This window comes from Macrosteles quadrilineatus, unplaced genomic scaffold (assembly GCF_028750875.1).
Source record: "Macrosteles quadrilineatus isolate MER2022 unplaced genomic scaffold, UCM_ALF_1.0 Scaffold_2__2_contigs__length_208266976, whole genome shotgun sequence".
NCBI lineage: Eukaryota > Metazoa > Arthropoda > Insecta > Hemiptera > Cicadellidae > Macrosteles > Macrosteles quadrilineatus.
In genome coordinates this window covers 203,926,502-203,945,223 of record NW_026542595.1, presented here as the reverse complement: position 1 = coordinate 203,945,223, position 18,722 = coordinate 203,926,502, and the positions used below count along the sequence as shown (strand labels likewise).

At 36.5% G+C, this 18,722-nt stretch overlaps 2 protein-coding genes across 2 annotated transcripts in view; one reads left to right on the top strand and one right to left on the bottom strand.

Annotated features, from left to right (window-relative positions):
* LOC128985302 (basic proline-rich protein-like) overlaps positions 1 to 1,862 on the top strand; it is a 9,674-nt gene extending 7,812 nt beyond the window's left edge. Inside the window, exon 4 of the mRNA XM_054404692.1 lies at positions 1,785 to 1,862. Coding sequence (XP_054260667.1) covers positions 1,785 to 1,862 — 78 coding nt within the window. The remainder of the gene's footprint in view (positions 1 to 1,784) is intronic.
* Positions 1,863 to 3,498: 1,636 nt separating this feature from the next.
* LOC128985621 (cytochrome P450 302a1, mitochondrial-like) lies at positions 3,499 to 17,746 on the bottom strand. The gene is made up of 10 exons (XM_054405321.1): positions 17,704 to 17,746; positions 15,660 to 15,865; positions 14,828 to 14,973; positions 14,405 to 14,496; positions 12,675 to 12,856; positions 11,565 to 11,769; positions 9,889 to 10,042; positions 6,219 to 6,467; positions 4,504 to 4,710; positions 3,499 to 3,763 (listed from the first exon to the last, which is right to left on the bottom strand). The coding sequence occupies exons 2-10, from the start codon at positions 15,841 to 15,843 to the stop codon at positions 3,653 to 3,655; spliced, it is 1,530 nt and encodes a 509-aa protein (XP_054261296.1). The 5' UTR covers positions 15,844 to 15,865; positions 17,704 to 17,746; the 3' UTR covers positions 3,499 to 3,652.
* Between the last annotated feature and the right edge of the window lie 976 nt (positions 17,747 to 18,722).

Below are 18,722 nucleotides of genomic sequence, written 5' to 3'. Positions count from 1 at the left end.
GTTCCTTTTGAGCAACACTTTAGGCTCACTGAGTTATCATGTAAACTTTAAAAACATTGTAAATAAAACGTAAGGAATGACTTGCTTACTTCTTTTTTAATTTACTCTGACAGAATGTGTTTCATACTTGTAGATTCAATAATACAGTTTACCTTAGTAGTAGAAAAATAGTTGGAAAATAAATGTCATGAACAAAAGAAAATCTCATTAATATTTAACAGTGGCAGATGTCATACAAGACTTGGCATTGCACTTTTGGGTTGTTTTGACAATCTGACCCTCATATGGCTTTTAACAAAATGGAGCAGTTCAACAATTTAACAAGTACAAATTTCAGTTTGAAAGAGGATGCTAAGTTAGGTTGTGATAAAAATCACTATCAATCAATTCAAAAGTAGTGAGAAAAGTACCTAAAACTCCACTACAACTCAACTACTTAAAAATGTAGCTGGACACAGCTTTTAAAGCTAAAAAATTTGAAAAGTAACGTATCTACAGCTAACGCTACAAAAAAAGTAGAGTGCGTAGCGTCGCTAAGTGTAGCGCACTACTTCCCAACCTGGCTCTATCACTAACTAAAGCTGTGGTAGTTGTTAGTAATTTTAGCTATTTTTCAATAGCTCATACATGACTACCCCACTTGACCTCATATTCAGTACAAAAAGAAGCATACAAATTGAAACAGTAACTTTGTTTGAGAAGAAGAGAGTCGCAACTCTAAAAAGAGACTGATGATGGTCTCATTAATTGGTATTTATTTAGTATAGGTGCCTCCAAATTAATTTTAAATTCTGATATCTTACTTTATAGTTTTTTTACCTACTGAATTAAAATATAACATAATTTTTCACCGCTGATGAATATTACTCAAGATATCGCCGTACAAATATACAACATTAGAATAAACAATGTAGGGTGGATGACATATTTACAAGTGGAATGAACTGTGGGCGAAGTAAGCCTACAGTAGTACTTAACACCGTAAAGTATGTACTATTTAAAAATGCTTGCATTATTGAAATAGTACATTAAGAGTTTTTCCAGGGTTTTAATTGTACAAAAACAGTCTTTAGGTGACATAAAGTAACAACTCGATTCATTATAACCTAAACTTGACCTTATCTTATCTAACCTACCTTCAAAGAAACTTAATTCAGTCACGAATTCGCTTAAAGCCTGACCGCCCACCCAGACGTGCCTTTTCTGACATCAAAAGAGGTTCTAGAGGTTTGGTTTGGTTAGGTTATGTTAGAACAGCACCATTTTATTATGTAATTCCTAAAGGGCAAAATATTAATTGTTAATAAGAATAAAATATACTGGTAAAAATAATAAATAACATTAAATGATAGAGCTGTGTTAACTTATTGGTCTTAATTTCCCGTATTTTAAAGGATGGTGCAAGGCGTTGTCCAAATAAGAATAAAATTACAAAATGGCTAACAAACTCATAAAAGGCAAGGTTTAACAACAAAACTAAATATTGGGCGTTCGGCATCTACACTTCATGTAAATTGGGGCTGATATATTTATTGTTATGGTTTTGGCAATTAAACTTATAGGATATGGTGTAGTTGTTCACTTTTTACCTTTAATACATGATTTATGTCTAATAAAGGATGCGCCAAATAAACCTGACGGTTTCTGTTTTGTAATAAGTCAGCTGTTATACTAGCTAGAGACCTCATTGTTGTAGTGAACGATTGCTTATGTTATGCAATTTTTAGGTTATGTTTGGTAAAACATCACGTTGTCAAAAAAAGTTACTGTCTTGTGTGGTGCAGTGTGGTGTGGCACTGTTTGGAGTCATCGGACCATATGTTTTTGAGGACGAAAGTGGGAACACCCCCCTGTCACTGTGAACTCGGAACGCTATTTGGAAATACTGAGGGGGTTTTTGGTTCCACAGCTGCGGATGTTATGAGGGATAGACATGACTAACACGTGGTTTCAACAGGACGGCGCAACTTGTCATACAACCAATTTTTCAATGACAGTTTCGCGTGAACTCTTTCCCGGTAAAAGTGATCTCTTGGTTTGGCGATGTGGTCAGCTCGATCCCCAGACTTAATTTTGTGTGACTGTTGGCTGTGGGGATACTTAAAAAGCGTTTCGAAATTTCAAACCATCCCTGAACTCATAGAGTGTATCAGGGAAGAGATTGCTTCTATTCATCAGGCGAAGGTGACTGCAAATATGCAAAAAAATGGGAAGCCTGTGTTTAGGAGAAGGCGATATAAACTGAGTGATATAATTTTTCATAAATGAAAATGGCATAGTAGTGTGTACAATATAACGTTATTTAATACATGAAATTGTAGTTTGTTATTGAGTTATTTAGTATTAAAAACCGTCAGGTTATTTTGGCGCACCCTTTATAAGTAACACCTCTGGCTTTACTCATCACATTTAAATTTAAAAAGTTTAGTTTAAAAAAAGTAATTTAAAAAATTTGTTTACGTTATTTAGATATTTACGTTTTGAGATGTTTACAGGATGTCTTTGAACGTCTTTTCTATGTTTAAAGTAATAATATGGCCATATTTGAATTTTGTGTTGATGGCTTTGTTTTTACATAGACATAGTTTTCACTGAAAAAGCGCTCCCTTGACAAAGCCACAAAAATCTGACTGTGTAAAAACGGGGTCTGGCACGTACAATCCTTCCTTCCTTATCATCTGTCCATGTGCATTATTTAAAGTCATGGGAAAGGTAACTTTTAGGGGAATTCCTTCTTAGTCAGTTTGAAAGGAATAAGGACTATTGCCTAGTAAGACAGTTTGGCCGGAGTCAACCATCTTTGCTTTGATAGTACAGTATGCCCAAGTTTGCTACAACCAATTTTGGACACTGCTTAGGTTTCTCATCAACATGATAATAGAGTTATTTTTAGCATGTATTTATGAGAGGACGTACCTGAGCGTATTTTATGAGAGGGCTTTATGAGTTCAAATACTCTAATGGATAAAACACAGTGTTTTACGTCCCTTGGTAAAGAACCGAATCAAAACTGATATAAAAACTGTTTCCTGTCGGTAACAAATTCAACACAACAAACCATTCATTGAAACCTGTAGGCCTACAGAAAAAATAAGAGGTGATGTTTGAAGATGGAATTCTTAAATGTACATGTCATAGAATGGTTATAACTTATAGGTATGTCAAAATGAAGGCTATGTCGTAAATAAATAACTAAAAAAAGCTAAGGAATCCAAGCGGTACTTACTTTTAAATTGTTCTGGTTTAGACTTCTAAAGTAAAATCTTACTTCTTATTATAATCTTATTTCATCTCCAGGGTTATTTCTCGTAGGAAGCACAGGCCAAGTTTGTTGGTCGTCATGGATGAAGTAAAAACAAAACACTTGGATTTAAGAAGTAAATATTCGTTTGTTTTGATAAATTTTATTCACATGTTTCAGCTGATCGAATAACCTAAACAAACATTTCAAGTTTAAAATTTATTTATAACATAGACTTTAATCAAATGTTCCAAATTTATTAATTTTATACTAAGCTTTTTACATTTCAATAAAAAACACACCTTATTCCTCCCTGTAGCACTAATAATAACTTGGTACATAGGTCAGAGGATTTGTGAAAGTGGGGGGTTTATTATTTTACAAGAGAATCAACTATGGGTGACAATGATATCAAGATCTATTTTTGAGTCTTAACAGAACTGGACCGTCGGGTTTGTTGATCAGAAGAGAACGAACATCCAGTTTTCCTCCTTCCCAGCTTAGCTCGTATTCTCGTACCATCTGCAACAGTGACAAGATAAACAATCTCCAAGTTTTAGCCTCCTACAAGAACACCAGGGTTGGCGAAGTCATGGTTTTTTAGTTATTGATATAATCCAGTAAAAAGGAGTGTTAGTTTCAATAGTTTGAAACAAATGGGTGTGGAGGAATATAATAATTATGGTCTTTTAACCTTGCATTTGCTCGTCCACATAGACTATTTGCCTGTGCGTGGAACGTATCCAGCAAAGCAAGGGGTGAGCCGGTACAGTACAAGGGTGAACTGTACTGATAAAATGTTTGCAGCAATGACCAGTATCCAAACCCAAGACATCGCTGTCTTGAGCCTGAAATCCATGACACTACCGACTGAGCCACCGACTCACCAAATATGCAGATGATAATACTGTAGGGGAGATTATGGAAGACCTGCAACTTCAGCTCACATTTAGCGATGATTTTCCACTTAAAACTTATAAATTATTATTATTAAATTATCCTCACAGGAATATGTTTATTTCTGATTTGTTACAGTTACAATATAGTCTTATGTTTGAGGTAGGATAGGATGATAAGAGGAGAGAAGAGAGATGGCAAAGGGGGGAGTAAGAGAAAGGGATAGAAGATGGGGAAGCCTCGTCATCGCCTAGACCTGGAATAACAGAGTATACTTATGTATGCTAGCACTGTTATAGTCCACTATTTATTCCCTCTTATCCATATGACTCGAGAATGTTTGAAAGATTTGCATAGATGCTCACCCTAAGCAGGAGAACCTGTAGTGCCTGCTCGGCTAGTCTCCTGGCAATACAAGCCCGAGGACCATGTCCAAAGGGCAGCACAAGGTACGGGCTGCAGGTCCTGTACTCTGGAGTGCCCTTCATCCACCGAGCAGGTATGAAGTCATTGGGCTGAGGGAAGTACTCATCTAGTCTACATGTTACTTGGTTCTGGGTCACCACAACTGTCTGAAAATTCCACATTTTTAAGGAAAACATTAAATGTAATGCATGAAGATAAATTCTCCACCTACATTATAACATCATCCATGTCCGTCCATCTCAACCACAGTAAACTGCCAGCAGTCCAACTACCTGTAAGTGGCCGAGCCTTACAAATTTAATTGTTGTAGTTATTCTACATACATGAATTCAATACTGTTATTGTTTAAGCCAAACAACAGTACAGTTGGTATGTTGAGTGGTCAAATATTGTAATGGTCAAATATGTGAAGTTTATATGATAATGATAAGTAAGTTTTTGTCGTGATTTTATTTATCTTCCCAGTGGCAAGAACTATAAAATTGAATTATTAGTTACCTTAATTGTTTGATAGCCTTTGTTCTTACAGGATTTTAGAAGTTTCCTCCGATATATTTCACCACGGTGTGTGACATCTTCAGGGAGAAGAGAAGTTTTACATATTATATATATCATAATAATACAAGATCACTTGACAGGGCAAGATAATTCAAACCATTTTAGCTTGAAATCAAGAGAATTCAACCTTACATTTCCGATTCCACTAATTTTTGTTCCAACGACTGATCCTGACAGGAACTTTGCAAATTGTTAGACTTGATTTGGCTTAGAGTATTCAACTGATTTTAATATGAGCTTAAACAACTTAAAAGTAACTGATAAATTAGGAAAACATTTTAGAGTATATCTCTAAAACTAAGACTACCAACATCTTCTGATTCAACTCACCAAACAACCAAAAAACAGTTTAATAGGAGACCTAACCAGCTCAGTGGTAATCGATAAATTAGGAAAACTGTTTCAAATTTAAAGTATATCACTCAGACTAAGTCCACCCAGGCCCCACTTTGGGTCACAGCCCAGAGCGCCAAATTTACGAAAAGTTGTTCACCCTATTGTTTTGAATAATTTTGTTGTAAACTTCTCTTTAAAGAAAATCTTAATTTTGGAACAAGAAAAAACTACTCTGCTTCGAAGCAGTATTTTAACACGTTGACTGCTAACGCCGACTATAGTCGGCTTTTGTCCCGGTTTCGGGGATTTTTTCTCTTCAACCCACATTACAAAGACACTGGATACGGATCCGTGCAGTGCTGCTACCTTTGGGTGTTTCAGTGAACTACATCCACTCTCGGGGTAACGCAGCACAGTCACCACTGCTCTTTTGTGATTCGTCAGACTGAAATATTTGAATGCCAATTGCGTTCGCTGATTCCGTTGCGTGCCGGGGCTTCGCCCGCCACTGGGGAGCGCCTGTATGTTGTTTTCAGCAGTCATCGTGTTAAACTCCAAACAGCTTTAAAACTCTTTTTCAACTACTTTAATTAAACATTTTTCCAGAGACCCCCCTTTCTGTTAGAGGTCTACCATAATCCCTACACCCCCAGTAATGGGAATGGGGGACAAACCTATTTGCATCCCAGCAGTCAGGACACTATTTATTTACTTTAAATACATAACATCATCGAACCTAAAAACAACTTTCAAAACTTACACCAGCAGGTACGTTGTAGCCTGAGAGGACAGCATCCTTAGCGAGTATCCTGCCAACTCCGACAGACACGGGGTTGAGCCGTAGAGTCTCTTTGACCACAGCCCTGCAGACGACGGCTTGTGTGAGACTAGTGGAGGTTATAGCATCAGTAGACAACGGAAGCAGACGACAAGCTTCTTCATACAGCTGTGTCTGCACTTGGGGGTGAGTAGCCAGGTGGTACAGGGCAAAGCAGGAGGTGTACGTTGTCTGCAACAGTTGATCACTTGATTTAGTAGATCAAGAATGTATTTTGTAAAAGAGCCTGAAAATGATAAGCATATGATTGGGTTAAATGTATCTTTTCACCACACTATGATGTTTTTGGCTGTATTACATACGTTAATTGGTGGCTGAAAGTTACGTTTTGCTGGCCATGCCAGCTGTCATCGAAATTTGGGGACCGAGCAGGTTTTTACAGGCCGGGGCCGCAAAGTCAGCTGTCCGCTTACTTACTTAAAACATGAATGCATTTTAAATACACAATCAAAATCCATAGCATTGCAATAGAATTGTGTTATTGTCGCCGTTGCCTAGCAACTATTTATTTTTATTTTTGCTGATTCCTCAAATTATTTCTTTACATAACCTTAAAGTTGTAGTTGTGTTGACTATCAGTGTGCATTATTATAATAGTGAATAGTGGTAATAGGGTATAGTGTGGTGAAAAATAGCGTTCGTACCACGGGCCGAAATGGTTTTGCAGCTCTCGATCGATTTAAGTTCTCGACTTCGTCTCGAACTTAAAAACTATCTCGAGCCGGCAAACCCTCATTTTCGGCCCTAGGTACGAAATATACTATTGAGAGAGGGATAATCACAGCTGGTAAACCTTGGAAAATGTTTAGTAAGTCTTTACAGAAACTACGTAATATTTCATAATGTTGGGATTTGGTTAAGAATAGACAAAGAAAGCTCGGCAATTGCTGCAGTGTTTGCTACATTTCACAGGTTTATTTACATTATTTACAATTACCACCAGTGAAAGGTAGTAAAACTACGTAAATGGTAAAAAAAAGGGATTTAGCAGAGTAATCCTATAGGATAACAACATTACCCAGACAGCACACTTTATCCCAGGGACATCCCATAGTAGTCCCATATGTCCTGAGAATGTCTCGGGATATGTGCGCTATCCTCAGGATATCCCGCAAAATCCCGGGACGAGTACGAAATCCACAGGATATCCTACAATATACCGTAATGTCCCGGGATTTGTAAGTTAACCTCAGGATATCCTGTAAAGTCCCGGGATTTGTAAGTTAACCTCAGGATATCCTGTAAAGTCCCGGGATATGTACGAATGCCATAGGATATCCCAGAATGTCCCATGACATCCCAGGACATGTACAAAATCCACTGGATATCCTGTAATGTCCGGTAATGTCCCGTAATGTCCCGGTGACAAACTGAAGAAAAAAAAAATACTACCACTGATGAAATGTACAGTATATCTAAATTTAAATGTTCAACAAGGCCAATATATAATAATTAGTTTTTTTCACTAGTGCTTTCAGAAACTTGGTTTCCATCTTCAGGCTGTGTTTACACTAGTACAAAAAGTAAATATTTACTTAATAAATTAATTTTAAACAAAGTTAAAACAGATGATTTAAAGGATATTGGAAAAATAAAAAAATAATACGGTATTAGAAAAATTAATCTTTTGAATTTTGGATATGTTACAGTGTTGTTCTTGATGTAATTATTTTCAGTAATTCCGAATTTATAATTGGGCCGTCTTCATTATTTAACAAATAATTTTGGTCTGTTTTTTTTTCTAAAAATAAGATTCCTACGCATTAAGATGTTGAGGTTTTATAATTTATTTTAAAAGTTTAAGGTTTCCCAGATTGAAAATATGCCTTATTAATACTATGGCTAGCAAGGGTTGACTTTACTTTACTGACATATATTACTACCACTGAGTTCAGGAAAACTAGAGTTCTAACATAGTTGTGTGAAATGTGAATTTAATTCTAACTTTAAATTAATAAAACAACAAAAAACTAATTTTAATCATATAACAATCAATTATTACAGTGCTAATCTAATGGTGATTAAATAATCTATATTCAAATACCAGTATCCTCTCCAACTACCAGAAAAACAATTCAACTACTTGAGGTCCAAACAGATTAACAGAATCATATATAGCCTATACTGTAGTATCAAAAATATTTTAAGTATTGCGACCATTGCAACTGTCGGCTACTCTTTAACCACTTGAAAACACCAATGATCAACAAGCCCAGATAGCTCAGGAGGTAAGGTAAGAGGCTCACAAGGCGAAGGTACCAGGTTCGAAACCCGTCTGGGCCAAAAACTTTTTTCTCGTTTTTTTCTTCAAAATTTGTGTTTATTAACTACTAGCTGTAACCCGCGGGCTTTGCCCCGTTTAACTTCTTAATTTTCAAGATGATCTCGTTCGCATGGCTCAATCACGTCCTGGTTGAAGTTCGTTCGCTACGCTCACTCACCTTTAGGTTGGAGCTCGTTCGCTACGCTCACTCACCTTTAGGTTGGAGCTCGTTCGCAGCGCTCACTTTCCTTCAGGTTAGCTCGTTCGCTACGCTCACTTGCCTTCAGGTTAGCTCGTTCGCTACGCTCACTCGCCTCAAGGTTCAAGTTCGTTCGCTACGCTCACTCACCTTTTGGTTGCAAATTAGCTGTTGTCATAAATGTAAAAGAAATAATAGTGCTGCACCCTGTTGGTAATCCTTGTAACTTTAATGCTATTGAACATCATAGAACAGAACCAACTTGTTTAATTGAAACAGCTGTTAAGATTCATTAATTCCATTTCTCATAAGGTTAACATGGGAAACTCCAGAGCCACTGGGGCGGAGCCCGGAAGGATTTTTGGGATAAAAATATGCCTATATGTTAATCGGGAATATGAGCTATCATCATGCCGAATTTCAGCCCAATCCGACCAGTATTTTTTGCGTTCACTTGTCACAAACATACATCCATACATCCATACATCCAAACTTTCACATTTATAATATTAGTAAGATTTAATCAATTTACTAAACTTATAATTAAGCTTTTCATACTAAATCTATATTATTTTGTGTTTTTTATGTTCAGGCCCAGACCACACTTTATCCCAGGGACATCCCATAGTAGTCCCATATGTCCTGAGAATGACCTGAGGACTACCCTGGGATGACCTTGGATGTCCCACGGATATGCGTGTGAGCTTATCCGTAGGACATCCCCGGGCGGGGACATTAGGCATTCCTGTGGATATCCTGTGATATCCCAAGTTGACCATAGGACCACTATGGGATATCTTGCATATCCTGTCGCAATATCCGTGGGATGTCCTGAGGAGAAAGTGTGCTGTCTGGGTAACAAACCCTTGGAATTTGGTACTTCATTGTACTACAGTAGTTGTTAGTTTTTGTGTTACCTCTGTTCTAATTGTAGCTAGTCTTTGTTGTATAGTTGGTATCTTCAGGGGGGTCTTCTTATACATACGAGATGCCACACAAAGTGGAAAACATAGGGAAATATACAACTATACCCAAGAATATTATTGTTACCTCAATTCCAAAATGAAGCACTGTACAAGACCATCAACAAATTTCTTGTTTTGTCTCCAGTCACTGCAGGATGTACTCACAGTGTCTATCCCAGCCAATATCAAGTCTACAGCCATCCCGTAGATGTCTCTAATGTTGAGATCAGCAGCTGCTAGGTACTGGGCCACAAGTGACGAGCCTGCCTTCCCGCCTTCTCTTTCTTGCTGCACCTTGTTTACCAGCGCGACAGCAGTCCTAGAGTAAATATGTATACCGTAAACCAATTTTGAACTTTCTATTGGTGTTTTCCCTTATTGTGTGTATACTGTGTAATTATACACAGTAATTACTGTGGTACCAGTACTGCATTTATAATAGAGTAGTAGTTATGACATGTATCTTTTAATTTTAATACTACCTTCTCCCCGTTTTTAGTTTGGACATTGGTCCAGACTTGAAGTTGTTCAAACAAGGGTAAGGCCAATACTGCTTATGCTCGTTCAGATTGTGTGGATAACCTGTCTTCTACTCTGTGTTTTAGTTTTTCATATTGCATACGGTTGTTATAAATGAAAAAGGAACTTATATCATTTAAATCTATATAAATAAAATTAGAGTTTTGTCTGTACATTGCTTAGAATAATGAACTTTTTGGTTATTTTTACATTTCATAGGTCAGAGAAACCGAATCAAACCTTATCTCAATTTCTGTCTGTCTGTCTGTCTGTCTGTCTGTCTGTCTATCTGTCATTCTCTTGGTAACGCTAAAATACGCACTTTATTACAACTACTCCTCAATAACTATAGCACTGTCCCGCCTGAAACTTATTTTCCAAATACTATACATATATGAGATGGTTTTAGACGTATTTCATCGAATATGAGACAGTTAGATATTTAACAGTAAACCCTTGAAAATCAAGTTTTTGTCGATTTTTGACGTGGAATTTCTGGAAGCCCATGTTAACCTTATGAGAAATGAAATTATTGAATCTTAACAGCTGTTTCAATTAAACAAGTTGGTTCTGTTCTGTGATGTTCAATAGCATTAAAGTTACAAGGATTACCAACAGGGTGCAGCACTAGCACTATTATTTCTTTTACATTTATGACAACAGCTAATTTGCAACCTGGAGGCGAGTGAGCGTAGCGAACGAGCTAACCTGAAGGCAAGTGAGCGTAGCGAACGAGCTAACCTGAAGGAAAGTGAGCGCAGCGAACGAGCTCCAACATACAGGTGAGTGAGCGTAGCGAACGAACTTCAACCAGGACGTGATTGAGCCATGCAAACGAGATCAGATAGTAAAAATAAAAGTAAGCCTACCGTTATAGGATCGACCGGCAGACACAGAGGTAATTTAACCTTTTATTGATTGTCATACCGATCCGGAACAACAAAAAACAACATAAAATGAAGCTATGTATAATAGTTTGGCCAGCATATCTTAAAATATGCAAACCAACTGCTGTTCTTTATATAAGAAGGTTTCAACTGAATATTATAAGATCCCCGTGCGTAGAACGGGTACACAGCTAGTTAGCTTATAAATCCAGAAGGTGTTTATGGTTCAGCTGTATTTTAGTTTGAATAGTGATCCAGCCTCTAATGTGTCCAAACAAAAACGGAGTTGTCTCTGTATTATGATAGCAAACCTACTCAAACTATTAAACATGTTAAAAATATGCGGCATAGAACCTCATCAAAATATCGGACCTCATCATATACACTATACTATTCAACAATACTACTACAATAACACAATCAGAACTAATTTACAGCTCAAGTGTGTGCAGAGCCTGCTCCAGTTTGCGGTACAGAGGTGTTCGAACCCATCGCCACAGTTGCGGGCCATTGTCTGTCCGCAGTATGCAGCTGTTGGTGGTCGCCGCAGCACTGATCAGCTGTGAGCTGCGCGACTGTGACAGCTGTTCTGGGTCTGAGAAACTCTGTAGTCTTGTGGAGAACGCTGTCATGCAAGTCACTGGAATGTTGTGCATGAAAGAATGTTAGACCTTTAGGGTACTTCAGGTGAACAGTACCCAGTACCTACTATAGTCTGTTCACAAAATGTAGGTGATTTAAGGGGGAGGTTTCCTGGGTTCCCCCCACTTTTGTAGCTTAATCTATACATCAGCTGATCAGCTGTCGCTTTTGTTTCAAATTTAAAGTGAGGGATGGGGTTGGAATCGCTTCCCCTCAAACCTATATTTTATGAACGGAGTATCATGCAAACAGGAGAGACTGTTGATGATGAGGAAAGTACAACTGCCAATAAGGCACAAAAGTTTACGATTTTTAACATGTTTAGCCTCTGGATCACGTATTTTATAAATAAAAGGTTAACTACCTGTAGTAGGCCTACTGTCGGTGATCCCGGCTTAGGTCAGCATCTAAACCCGGATCACCGACACTACTACCGGTATTCCGGTATTTAACCTTTTATTTACAATTTTTATTTTTATAAAATCCTTCCATGCAAATTACCGTACAAGATGGATTGACAAACACAACTAAATGGGTACGGTACGTCAAAAAGTAACAAAAATACAACAAGTAAAATCTTAGATTATAGGCTAAATGTTGTCCCAGAATTTACTTTATTTACCATGATTTTAATATTATGGTATTTTTATAGCTGGCTGTGCATCTATAAAAAATAAAAATCTGTACATCTACATCTTTTTCTACACTAATAATTGGTTTTTATAAATTTTTAAAACTGATCAAAACACACTCTTTCTGCATTGGAAGTGCAGATTTTTTGTGAATTTTAACATTTAGTTTTATTTTCATCCTCCTGAGTTTTGATAGTCATTCATTTATATTTGTATGTAGTTGTTGGTGCCTAAAGACATTCTACAAAGTAACAGACTGGTTTTTACTTACATTCCAGATGCAAACGGGAAAGTTTAGGCAAAAAGTCTGTTGTTGGTATTGAGTTTTTGGCTGCGTACTTGGTAAACTCTGTCATGATAGTGTCAGTGACAGGCAAGTGCGAGCGCACATCCTGCACTCGACTGAGACAGCGCTGGAAAACTGAGCGCAACTTCCACCACTCCTCCCCATTACTGGAACCATGGAAGAAGCACAGTTTGTAGAAATTATTTTGGAAATTATTGTGAAGGGTCTCCTCTGTGATATAGATTTCTGGACCAAACAGATTAGAACCTGAGAAGACCATCTTTTAAGGGCAGTTAGCAGGCAGGTTACCTGCCTCAGGAAACTTGAAATACACTAGGCAGGTAACCTACCCTAGTAGCCTGTCACCTGACTTTGCCTACTGCCTTTGTTACTGGTGTAAACACAGCTTTAGGTTTATTTCTCAAAAGGAAGTAGTGGAGTAGATATTTCATCAAACAAGCACCATAAAGGTTTTGCCATAGGATACTACTATTGATTTTGAATGGTGAAATTGATATCCCCATTGATATGAACCAGCTGTAAACAAGTTTTCCCAAAGAATAAATAAATAAATAAATAAAAAGGCCTTTATTTACAAGCGAGTTTCATATACATGATTTTCAAACTTACTCAAGTCAAACTAAAACTAAACTATCCTAATATATACAGAAATTTAATATAAAAAAAAATCCAAAGAAAAAACATTTACAATTTACATTTGTTTTTCTGCATTGCGGCCCTGAATGAGCCATACGATTTGGAGCTCTTTATGTCCTGAGGGAGGCCATTATACAACTGCGGGCCAAAATAAGAAAATGACTTTCTTCCAACCTCAAGCCTCACTTTAGGAAAGTGAAGCCTGCGGTCGGAACGAGTACCACGCAGGCAGATCTCCCCCCTGTACTTAAGCCTCTCGCTGAGGTACTGAGGCTCTCCCAGCGTGAGCACTTTATGGACCAGGCAGAAGGTCAGCCTCCGCCTGCATATTTCATCCATTGGGATGAGCTTTGCAGCATCTCGGAAGGAGGACACGTGGTCAAAGCGGTTAAGGCCAAAAATGAACCTTATTGCAGAATTTTGAATTCTTTGAACTCTTGCCATATCCTCCTTAGAGATGCTGTTTCCATATGCAGGAAAACATACTGTGGTTAAATGTACACTTTATGAGTTTGCATGTACCCGGTTTAAAGTTATTCTAGTCTCTCTTTTTATTGTTTTAACTATGGTGTAGTTTGAGGTAGGGATAACCAATGTTTATAATAAGTTTCTCTTTCAATTTGACACAATTAGTTTTGGTGTATAAAAAAACAGTTTATTACAGCAGCACACTACACTCCTTTCAAAACAAACTATTTCTTTCTTGACGTAATGCACCTAGCTTCAACAATGCAGATTCTATTTAGAAATGCAAGATGACGTGAATTATAGAAGGAAATGATCTGTGTACGTTAATTACTGGCCAAGACCAGTTTTCTCGCCAAGACCAGCTGATGAATGATCAAGAATAGCTGTGTTTTCTCCTTGTTGTTTTGAGACATGGACTTACTTTAAAGCTCATTAAACTCCCAATAGAGTACTGCTTGACTCTTGGATTGATTCCATAATAAATGCTTCTGTAGGAGAAGTGTTTATCTCCCAAGCTTAATTGCCAGCTGTATGTTTCTGATATTTTATTCCTTATGCTTTAAAGTTTATCTTATCTTTCTCATACTTACGTTGGTAAAAGCCCTCCAGAGTTATAAATATGTGGCCGATCCCTCCGATACTTCTGGAGTGCAAGGTGACTTCGGCGTTCAGGGTAACGACCCTGTGCAAGATATATCAGCTTCAGTACAGATATTTAAAAATATTTCCCCACATCATCCTCATTCATATTTAAATTATGATTTTTATTGAATATAAAATCGAAAATATTTACAACTATTAATTTTCAGTATCTACTAGCTTTACCTTTACTTAGCAATGAGGCTTTACTACAGGTAGAAAATATTTGAGCCCTTTTCAGCAGCTAAAATGAACAGTGACGTTTTCATGATTTTTATACTAACCACGGGTACTTTTTTGTTTCAACAAATATATTTCCTATAAATTTAGCGTAAATTAGTTAAATTAGATGAAAACCTTCTTGACTGTATTACCTCACACCGATACACTGTTTCAATGTCTTCAGGAGTGTAGACCCAAACAACAGACACCCCCGGTACAATGTCTTCCCTCACTAGAGGTCCGTACTTCCGCAGCTTACGTAACCCATTCACGTGCAAGTGGTCAAATCTGTACTCTCCTAAAAGAAATATTTGGATCATATAAGATTACCTTAAAACAAGTTTAGTGAAATAAGGGAGTTATTTGAAAAGTGCAAGACTTTACATTGTAAAATCTGTTTTGATTTCAGGTTAGATTTTGGTGTACTGGTTTTGACTGTTTCTCTCTTATTTCAGGGCAAATTTTACAGTATCTGCTTTACTTTGATTAATATACTGTGCTAGAAAATGTGCAGAAAAGTTGGTAAATATAAGAATATAGGCCTAAGGAAATTTAGATAAAGGTATCAACGCATGAGCACAAAATGAAAACATTACTTGTCATTGGCTTGTCGTCTTGTATAAAAGGAGAACATTGTAAAAAAGGAACCAATTATAGTGATAAAGTATCTTAGTACGTAGTTCATAACCTTTTCCAGTGCATTATGTTTTAAGATATAGATTTTGTATAAAATCTCCAAACTTCAGTCTACAGGATCGTGACCAGTCAAGTTTTAATACACTTATCCATCCATCCACATAGGTTGAGTGTTTTCATACATCTTTCCCCATAGATTACTCATACCACTTGAAAATACAAAATAACTTAAATCATTTTTCAGTTTTCAATCTCCGTGGATGGTCTAAGTTCGGACAGACCCTTCTAAACTTAATTGCTTCGAGCTAAAAAAAATATAAAAAAATAATAGTTGTCTAATTGTCTTACCCAAAAGAGGAACATAGTTCCACAGAGTACCAACTAATGGTAGAGATTTTGGACCAGGAATGCTATTGAAAGGTTTTGCTCCTGTCTTTGTTTCCTGAACATCTGCTCGTATTGGACAGCTTAGATTCCTCTTCGCCAAATATTTTCTAGCAGTGCTTCCAGCGTACTTCTTGAAGACTTTCATACTATATGTGATATGTTAATTCCTGTGAAAAAATACAATGTTAACTCATAGTTGGTATAATAAACTTTTCACATTTTGTATATTACAATACATCTTTTTAAAGCCACGAATGTGAAGTAACCTATAGGCTATTTAGTAAATTTTATAGTCAATTTAATATTTAATTTTTCAATCCTTACAGCAAAAGCCACACCATTTTACAAAATATCTCCCTCAAGAACATTTTACAAAACAAATAGGCCTATGTATTATTAAATAAATTTTGTCTGCAAACAATATTTGCCACGAATATTTTATTAATTTGGGTTTCTTTATAAAGCTCCACCAGTCAGTGTACCTACTATCATGCTACTATCTCAAACTCTGACCTCTAAAAATCACAGAAGTTTATATTCTTAATATTATTATAAAGTTGACATGGGAAAATAATATTATGTCAATAATGAGAACATATGCATCCTCAGCGATTCAAAAAGCGCACTACAGCTTCTAAAACAATATAAGCCTTCAAACTATTATCATATAACAGAAGAAATATTTCATCTCCTGGATCTAGCTTCAGGCAAAAATATTTGTTTACAATGGATACCGGGTCACTGCGGACTGCACTGAAGAAGCTGATAAAATAGCAAAAGCAGCCTCCAACATGCATCCAATACCACCGAAGCAACCAACTCTCTCCAGTTGCATAGCCACAGCTCACAGAACTCTGAGACACAGGTGGGTAGAGAGATGGAACGATGAACCTACTGGCCGCCATCTTTATAGCCTCCTCAAAGAACCCAACAACATCGAAGTCTTCAAACACCTTCCCAGATCAGTAGCATCGTTTGCCTCAAGAGCAAGAATAGGACATATAATTACACAATCCTATCTCTTCCGATTTAACCTGGCAGAGTCACCCCTGTGTCTCGTTTGTCAATTGGAAGAAGAGACTCTAGAACACATCCTCCTGCATTGTCCCAGCAAGTCAGACGGGAGAGATGAGCTAAAGAGAAAACTCCAACCTGACTGTTCCCTCAAAAGAATCCTGACTGAGCCTAACTGTTGGAGATTAGCAAGCTATGTATACGAGAGACACCGTGTGGTCGGCATCACTTGAAGCTGGAAGCACGCACCAAGAAGTAAGAAGTAAGTAAGTAAAATAATATTATGTCTATGATCTGATCTAATCAGTGTTTAACTGTGTACCTAATTAGATCACAAGGTCAATATTGATAGTGAATATATTATTTAGTTGGACATGTAGCAGTAGTGTGGAACTAACTAGTTGTAGTTAACATACCAATCATAGGTTTACAATTTTAGTAAGAGAAAAATAAAAATAAATACTTGTATTTTCTTAACTTAAAATATATTTTAAAATACACATACAGTAGGTATGGTACTCAAAGAGTGAAATACTGGAAGGAATTAATATTATTTCCAGTTAGAATGGATTGTTTACTTAATAAATTTAAGAATTCAATAAAATTTTGTGTTTTTATCTAGAATACTGCTACATGTAACGATTAACCTACTAAGGAGATAACAAATAATGTAGCATGATTTAAAAACTTTATTTATTAAGTATCATTGCACTTGCACATTTTATCAATGACATACACAGATTTGTAAAATGGGTTTTTACTTTATTTTACATATTACTCCATGGAGTTTTGTGAATTAATATTCACTTTTTTATATTCTTAGTGGAATTAAATTAACTATTATTGTATTGTATGGATTGTTATTCTTCTTTGAAATGTTAATACTGATGATATCCACAAATTTAATTACTGGCACTGTTAATTGCAGTTAATTGTTGTAAGTCAATAATGTTTAAAAGTTTAAACAGAATTGCTAGGTTAGGTCACTTACCTCCAAATCTGAGCTGTCTGCAGGGTGCCAACCTTTCAGCAACTATGGATCAAAACAGAATGGCAATGGAGTTATTTTCAAGGTCACATTTCCAGGTTATTCACATTGTTCACATCATAATACAGCTGATCAAATCTTCTACACCTTTCTTCACAAGTAAACAGCTCAAACACTTCTTAAAACCATAAAACAATTTAAAATTATTGTTAAGTATTTCATATTATATGTGGCTTGCAGACCAGACCTGTTAAAAATGAATAATTATTTAAAATAATTTAATTGTAGTTTTTATGTTTTTTGACAAAAGATTTAGTTTGTAAGTCCTGCTGATGTTATATTGGTTTTATTCTCATCCAACCAAAAACACAATAAAACATTTAGTAGTTTTACAAATAATTAGCTAAAATATTGTGCACTTGGACACTTTTAGATAATATTTAATAATAATTTTGAGTTTTCAATGCCATTGTCATATTTAATATTTTTTGTACGGCCACTGTTCAAACCTTGGTCTTGTTAGAACTCTCCATCAGTAATGTATACTAAATGTTTACCTAAAATAACTATAAAAATTACCCCCGCCACAGCAAACCTGCAGACTAAGCGAATCAATGCCATTTGCCTGATTGAAATGTAGGCCTACACTTAAATGTCTCCTTAAAAATATCACATTTTTATTCCCTATTTAAATAGAATTAGTTTAACGATTACTTAGGTTTACTGCAACAGGGAGGGTAAAAGTGTTTTTTATGTTATTAGTTTAGTAAGAAATAAATGCATTTTCCAAATTTGATCAAAATCTATATATATTACTGTACTAGCTGACCCGGCGAACTTCGTATCGCCTAAGTTATAGGTTTCCCCTAAGACAGACCGATGGAAAGAAAGTACCGTTACGTTTAATTTTCAAGATGATCTCGTTCGCATCGCTCAATCACGTCCTGGTTGAAGTTCGTTCGCTACGCTCACTCACCTTTGGGTTGGAGCTCGTTCGCTACGCTCACTCACCTTTAGGTTGG